Here is an 18,010-nt window from a genome sequence, read left to right on the forward strand (position 1 = left end):
TAATCACTTTTTTTATTTTCTTATTTTAATTATTATTTCTTATTATTTTTTAGTTATTTTTTTATTTTTATTTAATTAATTTTTTCTTATCTATGTTTTTTACTTAACTTTATTGCTATCACACAGGAGCTAACAAGCCCCATGTGTGATAGCAATTGGAGGTGACAGGTTCTCTTTTTTGAACCTGTCACCTGCAATACAGGAGTTCTAGCACAGCACTGTTGGGCCTCGGTGGCCTTGTGGGAAATCCGGCCCTGTCTGCAGTGTGAGATCATCTAGGGCACTGTTACCAACGGCAGCTGGTCTCCGGAGATTTGGAGTGAGATTTTGAGATGTTACTACTCACTGTTCTCCTTGCTGGAGGTTCTGACATAAGGAAGCAAAGACCTGCCTCTACCAAGATGGCTGCTTCCACACAGAGACACAGGTTGACCATGCCAAGAAGCGTATGTGGACTAGTATGGAATTCCTTTGGCTGCTTGATCCTTTTATCTAAGAAACACATTTATTTCGAGGATTTAAATGAAGTAAGTTACCATATTAATCTTCGGGCATCTTGGAAACCTATGGGCTGTGCTGGTATGTGAGAGATGCCTTTGATCTCAGACTCGGGAATCCTATAGGTGAAGTCTGCAAAAGAAGTGAATCAAAGTCAATAGGCCGGTGGGATGGGGGCAATGTTAGTAGCAATTCATATGCAGAGACTGGAACACAACGAATAAGGAAATCTGAGAGATAAGCAGAACATGTAAGATTCTAATAGAAATAGTGTGACGAGAGAGCAAAGCATGATGAATATTACGATGAGCAGGACAGGACATAATAAGTGAGCAGGATGCGTGGAATCATAAGGAAGCAGAACATGTGGGATAATAGAATAACCAAAAGCAGGACATTGTAAAGAATCAACTAGCAGGACATGGTGAATAATAATAGTGCAAGACATGGGAACAATAATGAAACAGGATGTGGGGAATAATAAGAGAGCGGGATATGAGGAATAATAAGAGAGTGGGATATGGGGAATAATAAGAGAGCGGGATATGAGGGATAATAAGAAAGCAGGATATGAGGGATAATAAGAGAGCGGGATATGAGGGATAATAAGAGAGCGGGATATGGGGGATAATAAGAGAGTAGGATATGAGGGATTATAAGAGAACGGGATATGGGGGATAATAATAGAGCAGGATATGAGGGATTATAAGAGAACGGGATATGAGGGATAATAAGAGAGCGGGATATGGGAATAATAAGAGAGCGGGATATGAGGGATAATAAGAGAACGGGATATGAGCGATAAGAGAACGGGATATGAGACATAATAAGAGAACGGGATATGAGACATAATAAGAGCGGGATGTGAGGGATAATAAGAGAGTAGGATATGAGGGATTATAAGAGAACGGGATATGGGGGATAATAATAGAGCAGGATATGAGGGATTATAAGAGAACGGGATATGAGGGATAATAAGAGAGCGGGATATGGGAATAATAAGAGAGCGGGATATGAGGGATAATAAGAGAACGGGATATGAGCGATAAGAGAACGGGATATGAGACATAATAAGAGAACGGGATATGAGACATAATAAGAGCGGGATGTGAGGGATAATAAGAGAGTAGGATATGAGGGATTATAAGAGAACGGGATATGGGGGATAATAATAGAGCAGGATATGAGGGATTATAAGAGAACGGGATATGAGGGATAATAAGAGAGCGGGATATGGGAATAATAAGAGAGCGGGATATGAGGGATAATAAGAGAACGGGATATGAGCGATAAGAGAACGGGATATGAGACATAATAAGAGAACGGGATATGAGACATAATAAGAGCGGGATGTGAGGGATAATAAGAGAGTAGGATATGAGGGATTATAAGAGAACGGGATATGGGGGATAATAATAGAGCAGGATATGAGGGATTATAAGAGAACGGGATATGAGGGATAATAAGAGAGCGGGATATGGGAATAATAAGAGAGCGGGATATGAGGGATAATAAGAGAACGGGATATGAGCGATAAGAGAACGGGATATGAGACATAATAAGAGAACGGGATATGAGACATAATAAGAGCGGGATGTGAGGGATAATAAGAGAGTAGGATATGAGGGATTATAAGAGAACGGGATATGGGGGATAATAATAGAGCAGGATATGAGGGATTATAAGAGAACGGGATATGAGGGATAATAAGAGAGCGGGATATGGGAATAATAAGAGAGCGGGATATGAGGGATAATAAGAGAACGGGATATGAGCGATAAGAGAACGGGATATGAGACATAATAAGAGAACGGGATATGAGACATAATAAGAGCGGGATGTGAGGGATAATAAGAGAGTAGGATATGAGGGATTATAAGAGAACGGGATATGGGGGATAATAATAGAGCAGGATATGAGGGATTATAAGAGAACGGGATATGAGGGATAATAAGAGAGCGGGATATGGGAATAATAAGAGAGCGGGATATGAGGGATAATAAGAGAACGGGATATGAGCGATAAGAGAACGGGATATGAGACATAATAAGAGAACGGGATATGAGACATAATAAGAGCGGGATGTGAGGGATAATAAGAGAGTAGGATATGAGGGATTATAAGAGAACGGGATATGGGGGATAATAATAGAGCAGGATATGAGGGATTATAAGAGAACGGGATATGAGGGATAATAAGAGAGCGTGATATGAGGGATAATAAGAGAACGCGATATGAGCGATAAGAGAGCGGGACATGAGACATAATAAGAGAACGGGATATGAGACATAATAAGAGAGCGGGATGTGAGAAATAATAAGAGAACGGGATATGGGGAATAATAGGAGAGCGGGATATGGGGGATAATAAGAGAACGGAATATGAGTGATAATAAGAGAGCGGGATATGGGGGATAATAAGAGAACGGAATATGAGTGATAATAAGAGAGCGGGATATGGGGGATAATAAGAGAACGGAATATGAGTGATAATAAGAGAGCGGGATATGGGGGATAATAAGAGAACGGAATATGAGTGATAATAAGAGAGCGGGATATGGGGGATAATAAGAGAACGGAATATGAGTGATAATAAGAGAGCGGGATATGGGGGATAATAAGAGAACGGAATATGAGTGATAATAAGAGAGCGGGATATGGGGGATAATAAGAGAACGGAATATGAGTGATAATAAGAGAGCGGGATATGGGGGATAATAAGAGAACGGAATATGAGTGATAATAAGAGAGCGGGATATGGGGGATAATAAGAGAACGGAATATGAGTGATAATAAGAGAGCGGGATATGGGGGATAATAAGAGAACGGAATATGAGTGATAATAAGAGAGCGGGATATGGGGGATAATAAGAGAACGGAATATGAGTGATAATAAGAGAGCGGGATATGGGGGATAATAAGAGAACGGAATATGAGTGATAATAAGAGAGCGGGATATGGGGGATAATAAGAGAACGGAATATGAGTGATAATAAGAGAGCGGGATATGGGGGATAATAAGAGAACGGAATATGAGTGATAATAAGAGAGCGGGATATGGGGGATAATAAGAGAACGGAATATGAGTGATAATAAGAGAGCGGGATATGGGGGATAATAAGAGAACGGAATATGAGTGATAATAAGAGAGCGGGATATGGGGGATAATAAGAGAACGGAATATGAGTGATAATAAGAGAGCGGGATATGGGGGATAATAAGAGAACGGAATATGAGTGATAATAAGAGAGCGGGATATGGGGGATAATAAGAGAACGGAATATGAGTGATAATAAGAGAGCGGGATATGGGGGATAATAAGAGAACGGAATATGAGTGATAATAAGAGAGCGGGATATGGGGGATAATAAGAGAACGGAATATGAGTGATAATAAGAGAGCGGGATATGGGGGATAATAAGAGAACGGAATATGAGTGATAATAAGAGAGCGGGATATGGGGGATAATAAGAGAACGGAATATGAGTGATAATAAGAGAGCGGGATATGGGGGATAATAAGAGAACGGAATATGAGTGATAATAAGAGAGCGGGATATGGGGGATAATAAGAGAACGGAATATGAGTGATAATAAGAGAGCGGGATATGGGGGATAATAAGAGAACGGAATATGAGTGATAATAAGAGAGCGGGATATGGGGGATAATAAGAGAACGGAATATGAGTGATAATAAGAGAGCGGGATATGGGGGATAATAAGAGAACGGAATATGAGTGATAATAAGAGAGCGGGATATGGGGGATAATAAGAGAACGGAATATGAGTGATAATAAGAGAGCGGGATATGGGGGATAATAAGAGAACGGAATATGAGTGATAATAAGAGAGCGGGATATGGGGGATAATAAGAGAACGGAATATGAGTGATAATAAGAGAGCGGGATATGGGGGATAATAAGAGAACGGAATATGAGTGATAATAAGAGAGCGGGATATGGGGGATAATAAGAGAACGGAATATGAGTGATAATAAGAGAGCGGGATATGGGGGATAATAAGAGAACGGAATATGAGTGATAATAAGAGAGCGGGATATGGGGGATAATAAGAGAACGGAATATGAGTGATAATAAGAGAGCGGGATATGGGGGATAATAAGAGAACGGAATATGAGTGATAATAAGAGAGCGGGATATGGGGGATAATAAGAGAACGGAATATGAGTGATAATAAGAGAGCGGGATATGGGGGATAATAAGAGAACGGAATATGAGTGATAATAAGAGAGCGGGATATGGGGGATAATAAGAGAACGGAATATGAGTGATAATAAGAGAGCGGGATATGGGGGATAATAAGAGAACGGAATATGAGTGATAATAAGAGAGCGGGATATGGGGGATAATAAGAGAACGGAATATGAGTGATAATAAGAGAGCGGGATATGGGGGATAATAAGAGAACGGAATATGAGTGATAATAAGAGAGCGGGATATGGGGGATAATAAGAGAACGGAATATGAGTGATAATAAGAGAGCGGGATATGGGGGATAATAAGAGAACGGAATATGAGTGATAATAAGAGAGCGGGATATGGGGGATAATAAGAGAACGGAATATGAGTGATAATAAGAGAGCGGGATATGGGGGATAATAAGAGAACGGAATATGAGTGATAATAAGAGAGCGGGATATGGGGGATAATAAGAGAACGGAATATGAGTGATAATAAGAGAGCGGGATATGGGGGATAATAAGAGAACGGAATATGAGTGATAATAAGAGAGCGGGATATGGGGGATAATAAGAGAACGGAATATGAGTGATAATAAGAGAGCGGGATATGGGGGATAATAAGAGAACGGAATATGAGTGATAATAAGAGAGCGGGATATGGGGGATAATAAGAGAACGGAATATGAGTGATAATAAGAGAGCGGGATATGGGGAATAATAGGAGAGCGGGATATGAGGGATAATAAGAGAGCGGGATATGGGTAATAATAAGAGAACAGGATATGAGTGATAATAAGAGAGCGGGATATGGGGGATAATAAGAGAACGGAATATGAGTGATAATAAGAGAGCGGGATATGGGGAATAATACGAGAACGGGATATGGGGAATAATAAGAGAACGAGATATGAGTGATAATAAGAGAGCGGGATATGAGGGATAATAAGAGAGCGGGATATGAGGGATAATAAGAGAGCGGGATATGAGGGATAATAAGAGAGCGGGATATGGCGGATAATTAGAGAGCGGGATATGGGGAATAATTGGAGAGCGGGATATGGGGGATAATAAGAGAGCGGGATATGAGGAATTATAAGAGAACGGGATATGAGGGATAATAAGAGAGCGGGATATGGGAATAATAAGAGAGCGGAATATGGGAATAATAAGAGAGCGGAATATGGGAATAATAATAGAGCGGGATATGAGGGATAATAAGAGAACGGGATATGAGGAATAATAAGAGAGCGGGATATGAGGGATAATAAGAGAACGGAATATGAGGAATAATAAGAGAGCGGGATATGAGGGATAATAAGAGAACGGAATATGAGGGATAATAAGAGCGTGATATGAGGGATAATAAGAGAGCGGGATATGAGGGATAATAAGAGAGCGGGATATGAGGGATAATAAGAGAGCGGGATATGAGGAATAATAAGAGAGCGGGATATGGGGAATAATAAGAGAACGGGATATGAGGGATAATAGGAGAGCAGGATATGAGGCATAATAAGAGAGCGGGATATGGGGAATAATAAGAGAGCGGGATATGCAGGATTATAATAAAGAACAAGAATGATAGCGGGGCACAACATATAGAATATTAAGCGAGCAGGCCTGAGATGTTCAAGAAGGTAAAACACAAAAAAAAGGGATTTGGATTATAGGAGAGATATCATACACATGTAGAAAGCGAGGGCACGTCTATCCAGTCTCATACCGACGCTTTAATTGTTACCTTTAGCTGGGTAGTATGGGGTGAGCTGATCACCAAAATTCTCTTTGAATGACCCCCGTTCTACCCCGGACGGTGGCAGATACCAGGAATGAGGGTATGTGTCTGAGGGATTTGACTTTCCATCGTTTATATCTTTGGGGTCAGTGTAGATTATTACACCAATCACTCCGAATCTGGCAGCATTAATTGCCTGAAACACATAGAAGAAGACATCAGCAAGTGTTCCGTACACAGAACTCCCCTTCTAGCTAGATACACAGGTTCTTATGCTGAGAGTACAGCGTGTAGACCCCAAAGCCAGAGTACTAAAAAATGCAACAACCCAAATGCATGAATAACTATCTTTCCGAGATTGCATTCCTCTGGGGAGCAATATGGCACATCGAGTCATCAACCATCCGCTCTTGGAGAGCAGGCTGTGGCTGAGATTGTGATACCAAATTCCCCATGAAAGCAGTATGCGTTGCCTCTTATAAGCCTAGTAGGGCATCATGCATAGACAGCTATGGATCGCTATAGGTATTGGAAATGCAAAATAACTGAAGGTTCCCTACACTGTAGCGTTGGGTTTACTTTAATAGATTAGCTAAGCAAGAGGGAGGCAGGGAGTGGTAGTAGGATGATGAAACACGTATCTTAGAACTGTATAAAGCCAATCATCAGAGAGTTCTGGTTCCAGGCCATGTGATCTCAAACTATCATTCAAGGTCATCTGACCCACAGCATTCTGCATTCTGCATTCTGGCCAATAACGGCAACAGATTCATTTGTCTCCGCCCCCTCCTGTAATAAAGACCGGTCTCTGCTTTTCACTCTCCTTCTGCAGTGTGACTGGTCTCGTCTCTGCCCCCTCCTGTAATAAAGACCGGTCACTGCTGCTCTCCCTTCTTGTGCAGGGTGACTGTTCTCGTCTCCGCCCCCTCCTGTAATAAAGACCACTTGTCTACGCCCCCCCTGAAGTTTCGTGCAGGCAGCCTTCAGTGGGTGTGGCCTTCTGGGCCCCTCCCACAGCTCTGCTCTCTGCACAGGCAATGTACAGCACAGTGATGGTGTCACTGCTACTTTTACAAGGTAATATTTGGATCTGCAAATGCATTTGGTGCGCACAACATGCATTTCTATCCTTTGTGGCTATATTTCAGTGGAAGGTTTTGTGCCTGGAGTTCAGTTTTAAAAACACTACACGCGTTAGAGAGAGTTTCATTGATTCCATTATCTAAGGTTGATGTTGGTATATTTGTAGGCCCCCTCCACAGCCTCGGCCATTGTTCCCTGGGACAGCCAATCATTGCAGACCTCCCCTCTCCATTTCCGATAGGAACAAGCATGCAAGTTCACCTGAAGCCAATGTTCCTGTTTGTGGAACGGTCTCTCCTAAACTGGCCATGCAAATTATAATCTGATTATACAATCTTTGTCCAATCTCCTATAGATTACCCAAAACAATGAAATAGGAGGACACCCCAAATCAGCCCATTCAACTTGTATCCATTCATGCATTCCCTTGCACTACATCATTACTGGTAGATATAAAGGGGGATTGCATGATCAGATTGTATAGTGAATGGCCAGCATTGGAAAGATCCATTGGCAGCTAGAGTCTGCTGATGACCCGTTCTCAGTGTAATTCAGGGCAACTGGGCGCACATAACCTGGGACTGTATCAACATCAAACCCGCTTTATAGAAATTTGGGCAAATTCATCACCCTCCATCAGGGGTGTAACCAGAAATCACAGGGCCCTATAGAAAATTTTTGCATGGGGCCCTGTGATTTCATGTTATGCTCTTGCAGAGCCCCCCTGATATCCCAAACAGCCCACCTGAGAGTGACCCTGCAGAGCCCACCATAGACTCTGCAGGGTCTCAGGTGGGCTGCACACCCCTTACCTGTCAGCCCTGATCCGCTGTCCGCCTCCATGGTCGCTGGCAGGCACCGCCTCCTCCTTTACCAGGCACCATCTCCTCTCCCTTTGCCGGGCCCAGCATCCTCTTCCATCGTCGGGCCCCGCCTCCTCCTCTGCTTTTGACGCAGCTCCTCCTCCACAGCTGCTGGCTGTCACTGACTCAGCAGCGGCTGTGAGGAGGAACGCGTCGCTGCAACAGATCACTGACAGGTTGTCGGTGATCTAACAGTGACACATTCCTCCTCGCACCCGCCAGTGACAGCCAGCAGCCTGAGATGCCACAGCAACCCAGGCAGCCCGCACGGCATCAGGGGGATGTCCTGGCCGGGCCCCCTCTGTGCCCCGGGCCCCATAGCGGCCGCCTGGGTCGCTATGGCGATTGTTACGCCACTGCACCCCATGTCTACTTTGCTAATGCTAGTGCTTTCTATTTAAACCAACATAACTCTTTTAAGTGGCTTATTTATATATATATATATATACACATACACACACAGGTGAAACTCGAATAATTAGAATATCGTGCAAAAGTAATTGCAGTAAGTGCTGCAAAAGGGGCCCAAACCAAGTACTGAGTACATATGCATGCTTGTACTTTTCAGAGGTCCGATATTGTTCTATGTACAATCCTTGTTTTATTGATTGCATGTAATATTCTCATTTTCTGAGGTTGTGGATTTGGGGTTCTTGGGGTTTTCATGAGCTGTAAGCCATAATCATCACAATTATGACAAATCACGGCTTGAACTATCTTGCTTTGCATGTAATGAGTCTCTCTCATATATTAGTGTCACCTTTTAAGTTGCATTAGTGAAATAAATGAACTTTGCACGATATTCAAATTATTCGAATTTCACCTGTGTGTGTGTGTATATATATATATATAATCATACACATAGGTGTATTGTATTGTAAATGATAACTCTATCAGCTGATACCGCACCTTGTTCACTCTTCCTATTCCTCCATAGCGCACAATGGCGATGGTGCCATTCAGGTTTATAAGGTTAGCCAAGTACTGGAAATCGCTGACTCTCCCTTCATTGGCAAATACCAGCTTCCCCTAAGGAACAGAGACAGAAGGAAGTATACGGAGTGATATAATGATGTAGATCAATAACAACATAAGAAAAAGAAGCTATAAGGTGTCTGATTTACTAATTTCTAAACTGCACGGGAAAAGTGTCTGCATCTTATTGGTTATTCTGGGATACACAGACACTGGCCTTTGCCTTATGTAGTTAAAGCCTAACTGATGTCACAGAAATAAATATGTGATCAGGTAGACATTGTACTCACATCCTCCATTTTCATTGTGTTCCCTCCACATTCCTTTTACAGCAGTTGTGCAGAGAGTCCAAATAATAGGAAGTAGGGTTAGACCCAGTGCACTCAGTAATCAGTGCTCAGCAGACATGCCCAACCCACATTTTTAAATACCTAACCATGTGTGCTGTTACACAGTTGTAAAAATATCACACAATTCATAGTCATAGTTGGTGTTCATACAAATCTGAATTGAGAATCTATATAGCTAATTTTCCTTAAGCCATTTTTTGTGGTATTAGCATAGCTGGTTAATACCCTGTTTCCCCCGAAAATAAGACCTAGTTGTGACCATTCCCAGGGCTGGTGGTGGCATAAGGGGGAACTTGAAGAGCCGCGGGAGAGAATCAGCGGTGCCAATGAAGCCAACGCTAGAGGAAGCGAGGCGGCACCGGAGGGAGCAGAGCCGCATAAGCCAATGTTTTCTCTATAGCGCCAACTCCTGTCACAGGCGGAGTGATACCAAAGGCACTCCGCCTGTAAGGAATCAATAGTGAAAACGCGCTTTGCTCATTCTGGTTACCAAATTGCTCTTGGAAAGGTACGGCATCCCTGATTGCCCTGATTACCATATTCTTAACTTTGCCATTTTGGATTATTTATTTGGATTTGCATTAACTTTGGATTGTTATACATAAAAAAAAAAAAAAGCCAGTGTCTTATTTTTGGGGAAACACGGTATACGTTATTGCACCATGTTTTCTGTATTCCCTCCACTTGTGTGTGATGCACTTCCTTCTTGTTAGACTTGTCTTTTCTGGTGTCATGGCTGACTGTAATATGACCACATGTAATATGCTTGCTTGGAAACATTACCATCTCTGACCTTCAAATATCATCTGTTCATTCAGCTCTTGTATCCTGTTGTCTGCTGTAACCTGCTGCATGCAATACAGCTGTGATTATATCTGCTTATATAGGCCAGGCATAGGGGTCTCAGCAAGGTATAAATTGCTAATACAACAATCAGATTCAGAATACCATGAGTTTAGCAGTCACATGTACCTCCCACCCAGTTCAGATGTCCCTTAGAGGGGTAAAAAAAAAAAGCCCAAAAATAAAGAATTACCGGTACTTACCCCCTTAAGTGCAAACCTATGCCAACCTCGGAAATCCACTGCTTTGGCACTGATCATTATCAAAGGAGATCTGGAGGTGGACAGATGCTTCCTCATCCATGACCTAGATTGTTCTTAGTAACTAGTCATTCAGGAATATGGACTTATACTGTTTCCATACTGGCTAGCCATGTACAAGCTGCTTGGTCTAAGCTCCCTCCAGGATTCATCTCATACATATTGATGACATTCATAGAATTACTTAATACCAAGTCTGGTTACCTTGACAGATCCACTGGGTGCATAGGCCAGAAAAGGCTGAAGAATGGATGGATCCTTCTGGTCCTCTGTGAGCTCTTCCTCTGTTTCTTTAGCTGAGAACAGGACGTCTCCACTCGGGTTCACTGCAGGTAACACAGCAGGGTTTAGTTCAGGGTTTTGGCCAGAAAAAAGGTGAATTCAAAGAGGAGTTCTTCTAGAATCTCCCAATCCCTAACAATCATTCAGAATAATTAGGTGAACTCTGCGGCATCTTTCAAAAACAGAGCTCTTTGTTTCGGGTGGACTGATCCTTTAAAGCAGTGGTTCTCAACCTGTGTAACCTCAGGACCCACATTTGTCCTCAATCATTAAAAGTGAACTATGGGGTAAGCAGAGGCGTAACTAGAAACCTCAGGGCCCCGGTGCAAGAAACCATTAAGGCCCCCCCCCCAAACAAAATGTTTTTGATACCTTTTTTTTTTCTTCAAACCAGTTGGAAAGGGTTTTTTGTTTTTCGTTTTTTGCATATACAGTATCTACTGCTTGGTAGCCGTACAAATATGCAACAACACCTGAGGGTTTAATAACACTTTAAAGCAGCTCCCAGCAGGCAGACACTCAGCACGCTTCCCCGTAGTGGTTAATATGTGGGTGTGAGCGGTCTCACCAGGGCTGCGGGCGGTCTCACCAGGGCTGCGGGCGGTCTCACCAGGGCTGCGGGCGGTCTCACCAGGGCTGCGGGCGGTCTCACCATGGATACGGGCGCTCTCACCAGGGCTCTGCAGGGTCTCAGGGGACAGATTGCAGGGTTAGGGCTGCTGACAGCTCACCCACCCTGTGTGTCCAGGTCGGTCCTCTTTCTCCCCCTCTGCCTGATACCGCTCCTAGACTCCTCCCCCTCGTTCCCGGGGCCCTCAGGTGCAAAGCTGGCCCTGGCAGTGCCTGCAGAGCGGCGGGAGGAGAGAGGAAGGGAGCCGGCGAGCAGGTAAATCCCGTCCTGATGCTGTGGGGCCCCTGCACATGCGCCCCTCCCCACCAACTTCGGCACTGGCGCCGATGACCCCTCCCACTCACTACTCTGCTCGGACAAGCTTAGGTCCGTCAGAGCAGGCTGATGCATAGTGTCGGGCAGGCTAGTGCCCGAGGCTATGCATCGGGCATAGTGGGCCCGTTCCTTCCTCTCTGGGCCCCCCCAACAGGCGGAACGCCAGGACACGGTCGCGACCGTTGCGACCCTGGTAGTTCCGCCAGTGGGGGTAAGTGTTTTTCCCCATAGTTCTCTTTAGGGTCACGGGAGGACATAAACTAGCATCCTCCCTGCGATATACTGTGAGCCCCGCAGCCGGGACGGATCCCGACATTACTGTCGAGATCCACACAGCTGCGTGAGTGACAGCTGGCTCTGCCTATCTAGAGGCAGAGCCAGCTGTGCCCGCCCCCTCCCCGTCCTTTCCTCAACTCAGCGCTGGAGGACGGGAGAGGGGCGGGGGGGAATCCCTGCAGGCAGCGGTGACTGACAGTCACCGCCAGTGGCGGACCTAAGGAACGAAGGGCACTGGTGTAAGATTTTTTTTTTTGGCCCCCCCCCCAAAAAAAAGAAAAACAAACACAGCGCTTTCCTCCCGCAGCGCTCGGCCGGTTCTCACTTTCTATCCTCCCCGCTGGGACACAGAGCAGCGCCCAGCGGGGAGGAAAGAAAGCAGGGATGCGTTGCTGTATCGGCAGAAAAATTGCATTATTGCTCTCACTGCGACGTTCGAGGCGATATGTTCAGCACAATTGTCGTTTTTCGCACGTAGGCGCTACGGACGGGGGACTTAAACATTTTTTTTCCCATTTTTTTTTTTTTTTTATGTTACATTTGTTTTTAAACACTTTTTTTTTTTGTGCACTAACCCTTTTGTTACTACATAGGGGACTAACAAGCACCCTGTGTAATAGCAGATAGGGTGTGACAGGTCCTCTTTATGGAGGCATCAGTCTTTCAGACCCCTAATGTCACCTAGAGACACCTTTTAGACACCTGTCACCTTTTATTTTATGTTCCCGGGACATTTAAAAATGCCCCGGGAACATAAAATAATAAAACATTTAAAATGTTATTTAAAAATCACCGGCCGAACCGGCAGTAGTTCCGCCACTGGTCACCGCTGTCTGCAGGGAGACAATCGAGAAGTGAGCAGATCGGCGGCATGTTTCTGCTCACTTCATGATTGATAGAGCCGACCTGTCACAGCTTCTTTGTCACACATCGGCTCTAACTATGAGGATGAGTGGAAATCACTCACTTCATAAATCTCCTTTTAAGTTGCGACCTAAGTGCACACTGCAATGGAAAGCACGGCAGTGTGGGTTGCTGTGCTGTGATGGAGCTCCATTCAGATGTGTATTGCTTGTACAGCTCCCATGCGTGCCTGTAGAGATTCCAGGAGCCAGAATGTGACGTCACTCCGGTCCAGGCACCTCTACAGGACATGTGAGGGAGCTATAAGCAATGCACGTATGGATGAAGCTCCCTCGCAGCCATACCCCCAGCCCACACCACCTCAAGTCGACACTCTGCGCTGGGCAGCATATTTTGAATGGCTGCTCAGTGTGAGAATGGTCAGTACTGCGCTAGGGGGAGGCTGAGGAGCCTCTCGCCTAGAGAAGTGGAAGGCATGCGGCGACCCACTGAACACGGGGGCTGCGACCCACTTTTGGGTCACAACCCACCAGTTGAGAACCAAGGCTTTAAAGTGTACTTGTGGGCAGTTGAATGCATGATTGAAAAGCAGGTACCCACCCGTAGAGCACCTCAGTACCCCTGAAATGCTGAGTTACCCATGGCCTGCCCACATTATTCTTTCCTCCCAGTTGGCTACCAAGTGTGATGGATGGCCCCGCTAGCCAACAGGTGATTGGGAAGAGCAGGAATGTTCAAGCCATGGCATGATTGTAGGAGATTTGGTCATTGCTTCCATAGAAGGGGGACCCAACATTTCGGGGGTACTGGGGTACACTTTAGATTAACTAAGGCCAGGGTGGTGCACATGCATCCAAGTGGCCACAGGCTTGTATGAAAACCCAACTCCTAAATTTTTTCCTTCAAGGTCACGGTGAAGAAAATCAAACAAACCCCCCTGTCATTTCTTGCACTGCAGCACTTAGACAGAGAGTGAGGGGCAGCTCTAGGCGCTACTCAGGTGTGCTGACAGAAGGAGAGAGATGACCTAATCAGTCTTCTACTACTCCTTTACAGTCCAACTGCAGATTAAGGCCAATGGGATGATCTGCATGTTGTAAGCTAACTGCAGTAGAGGAAATTCAGGTCATCAACCTGACTGTGCAGTCTGGCAGGGCTGTGTATATTTCAGGACTGGTGGAACAGAAATAGAAATCCTTGCCCGGCAATATACTCCCCATACAATGCTGCCTAGCCACTTACAGACTTTGACAGTATTCGGATTTGCTTCATCTGGGAAACAGAGCAACACATTATATCGCTCTTCTTTAGCATCATCCAAGCCAGAGTTGGGATCCTTCCAACGAGACAGAAGTAACTGCACCAGCTCCTCATCTGCTGCACTTGTAGCTACGTGGGGCTTCTTGGAGAGAATTCTGTAAAGACAGGAACAGACAGAGATCGACGTTGTAAGGGGTTAAAAAATAATTCCCCCTACAACGTGTCCATGTGCGGTACATGAGGATCAAGAAAAATGATGGAGGACAGAGAGGCAACCACAGGCTGGAGTCACTAAGTCATTCACAGCCAATCTAGGCCATCTTTGACCTTATATGGCTACATGGCCACATTTGGTCTATGACATTGAGGTCAGTGATGTCACCGGTATCCCGCCCCAGCTGCAGCTGGTTGGGTCAACACTGATGGCTTCCTTCTAATGTTCTTAAAGCGGACCTTATTGCCACCCCCCCCTTCTTTTTTTTATTAACAGGGTGTTCCTTTTATTGTTAAAAAGCTATTCTGAAACTCCAGTAAGTGACTTTGCCTAGGCTGTAATGATGTCATCAGTCTGCTGCAGGCCAGGGGAAGCATCTCCTCAGTCTCCTCTCCCCTTGGTGATTAGATTACATCATTGTAACTAGGGATGCACCGATACCAGTTTTTCAGTATCGAGTACAAGTACCGATAATTTTTTTTTTTGGTACTCGCCGATACAGAATACCGATACCGGAAGTCCCATTAAGGCAGCTGGGCAGCGTGTAATGACCGATCCACCTGGCTTCCTGATTAGCCGGGAAGCCGGCTCCATACTCCCTTGTCACCAGGAGACCAGGAGTCATTATCTGCCCCCCGGCTTCCTGAGTTGCCAGCTTCCTGACCAGTCATTACACGCTGCCCGGCTTCCTGATATGCCAGGAAGCCAGCTCCATGCTCCTTCGTCACCAAGTGACGAGGAAGCATGGAGCATGCTTTAGGACCAATCAAGAAGCCGAGGGGCAGGTAATGGCTCGCCGCCTGGCTTCCTGATTGGCCTGCTTCCGGACCAATCAGGTTGCTGCTTATGCCGCTGGTCTCCTGGGTGCATGCGCGGTACAGCTAACCAATTCTTCCACCTTCTCCTGGGTCCCGTGTGGAGGTGGTGCGAGGCTGTGTGCTGGCGCAGTGGCACGGGTGTGGTGAGCGGTGGGCGGGGCTGAGGCACAGACTATGGAGACATGCTTCCTCGTCACCTAGTCACCCCCGGCCTTCCAAACAGGAAGCCAGAAGGTGAGTCATTAACCACCCCCCGGCTTCCTGATTGGCCAGGAGGCCAGCTCCATGCTCCTTGGTGATGAGGGAGCATGGAGCTGGCTTCCCAGCCAATCAGGCTTCCTGGTACCTGAAATTCCAGTATTGGGATAAGTATCGGGAGCATTTGTATCGGTGCCGATGCCGAGTATTTGGGCGAGTACTCGTACCACCTAATACAGGATATCAGGACCAGTGCTCAGGGGACCAGCTGATTCTGCAGGAAACTAATACTTTTAAACATCAAGAAACAGCATCCATTGTAAGTGATTTCCTTCAGCAACCTTTTGACTTTATATCAGTTATGCAATGAACAGCAGGACACCTATGGTCTAAACACACAGCCCCATGCACATAATGCTATTGCTCAGGCAGGAGTAGATCTTTGCTAGCAGTTTAGAGCTTGCACCTGTATAAGAATGAAGGGCACCGCAGTGCGCCTGCAAAAAGGACGCGTGTTTTCATGCGCTGCAGGAACGCGCACAACTTTGAGCACATTCCCATGGCACGCAGGCGTGAACGGGGGCTTGGTGTGCCACTGGCGAATGTTGCAGAGGACGGGTGGTGCAGCAATATTGACAGCTGGCAGAATTTGCTTCATTCAACCCAACACACATACCAAAAACATGATTCATGGCCCCATTCACCCAATGGGGCCCATTGCATGACCCTCATGAATTGCTGCGTGAGACACATGTGCACAGCATTAGACGCATCGTTGACAGCTCTTAGCACCCACAGCCCTTGGCAGCTGTTCGCATGTCATTGCACATTCCGCGATTACCTGCAGCTGATCGCCCCTTGGCGCAGAACAAAACAAGAGCCACCCTGCTGCTCCTCCTGCAGCCACCCAAGACCATGGTCTACTTTGCCTCTCCACGAGTCCACGCCTGATGATAAAACCCCGAGCAAAAGCCTCACCTCAAGTTGTCTTCTATCCTTTTGTTATCCATTTCTGCCATGAACTGGCTGATGAATTTTTCATCGAGATCCTGAGCAAGTTCCTTCACCCACTTTGATTGTTTTGGAATGCCGAAATGGCCGACCAGAAGGCCAACGGCCATTACGACCGCCGCCCCCAGAACGATACCCACCACCTTTAGCCAGTTCATGATCCCTCACAAGGCTGGTACTTGGCAGAGACTAAGCCTGGGAGAGATGTGTTTATATACTCGCCCTGTGGACAGGAATCCTCGGCCTTGATGATAAGACAGATAAGAGCGTCTCATTTTATTCTTCTTAACTTGGAACTCGAGGCGGTTGGGTTAAAAATTATCAAAATAATCTCAGGATGTCTTCTCCAGCAGGACGCCCTTTGCACATTGGCAGTGGAATCATTAAAAAATATATGGCGCATTTATTCGAGGGGCAATTCTTTTTTATTACATGGCGGTTCATAAACTTCAAAGTTATCTGTTCACTAGGTGTTGACAATGTTTTTTTTTTCTTTAAAGAGACCCTGTCACCAGATCTTTCATTTCAACAAAACTCTTCCTTTGTGCAGGAATCCAAAAGCCCCGAGAATTCTTCTGGGTGCAAACAGAGCCGGTGCTGCCACTAGGCAAACTAGGCAGCTGCCTAGGGCGCACTGCTGCATAGGGTGCAGCTTTGACCACTGATCCCCCCCCCCCCCCATTTCAAATTGCAAAAGTCAATAGCAGGCTGGCTATTGCACCCGCCCACTGAGCAGAGGAACAATGCTAAGAGACAACTTTCTCTCTGAGGTCCGCTCAGTTGCTGGTGTTTCAATAACCAGTCTGCTATTGGCTATTTCAAATAAAAATAGCCAATAGCAGTCAGGCTATTGTTCCGGCTGCTTACATCCATCTACCGCCTGTGGAAGCTAGCCGGCAGGAGAATGGGGCTGTGCGTGCACGGGGTGGGATTGGGGGCTGTGCCGCTGGAGGAGGGCTGGGGGGATGCAAGTAGCTGGTCTTGCCTAGGGCGCAAAATAGTCTAGCACCGGCCCTGGGTACAAATGTATTATGTCAGAGCCCAAAACACACAAGAACAGAGCTGTCCCTATAATAAATGTATGTATGTATATGTAAAGCGCTGCGCAAACTGTTGGCGCTATATAAATACTATGTAATAATAATAATAATGAGGCTTTGGGTCACGCGGGGGAGCGGCAGACAGAGCAGCATGGCTACTTTGCTGCACAATGTTTGCAGTGTGCCTGCCTCCCCCTTTCCGGCCAGAGCTTCCCAGGGCCACAGCTGGGCATGGGGATGTGTAAGGGTCATACGGATCTCCCCATTCAGCTGTTAGCAACCTAGGATGCTTTGA

The 18,010-nt window shown here is 45.7% G+C and overlaps 1 protein-coding gene across 1 annotated transcript in view; it reads right to left on the bottom strand.

The window, feature by feature from the left end:
• The window catches only part of LOC108795527 (N-acetylated-alpha-linked acidic dipeptidase-like protein), a 45,148-nt gene extending 28,184 nt beyond the window's left edge, over nucleotides 1-16,964 (bottom strand). The window contains exons 1-6 of the mRNA XM_018566808.1: nucleotides 16,643-16,964; nucleotides 14,417-14,589; nucleotides 11,011-11,132; nucleotides 9,288-9,407; nucleotides 6,439-6,628; nucleotides 537-630 (exon numbers count right to left, since the gene is read on the bottom strand). Of these exons, the coding sequence (XP_018422310.1) occupies nucleotides 537-630; nucleotides 6,439-6,628; nucleotides 9,288-9,407; nucleotides 11,011-11,132; nucleotides 14,417-14,589; nucleotides 16,643-16,833 (890 nt within the window). The 5' untranslated portion in view covers nucleotides 16,834-16,964. The remainder of the gene's footprint in view (nucleotides 1-536; nucleotides 631-6,438; nucleotides 6,629-9,287; nucleotides 9,408-11,010; nucleotides 11,133-14,416; nucleotides 14,590-16,642) is intronic.
• Nucleotides 16,965-18,010: the final 1,046 nt, after the last annotated feature.

This window comes from Nanorana parkeri, unplaced genomic scaffold (genome assembly GCF_000935625.1).
Source record: "Nanorana parkeri isolate BGI_ZX_2015 unplaced genomic scaffold, ASM93562v1 scaffold977, whole genome shotgun sequence".
In the NCBI taxonomy this organism is placed as follows: Eukaryota; Metazoa; Chordata; class Amphibia; order Anura; family Dicroglossidae; genus Nanorana; species Nanorana parkeri.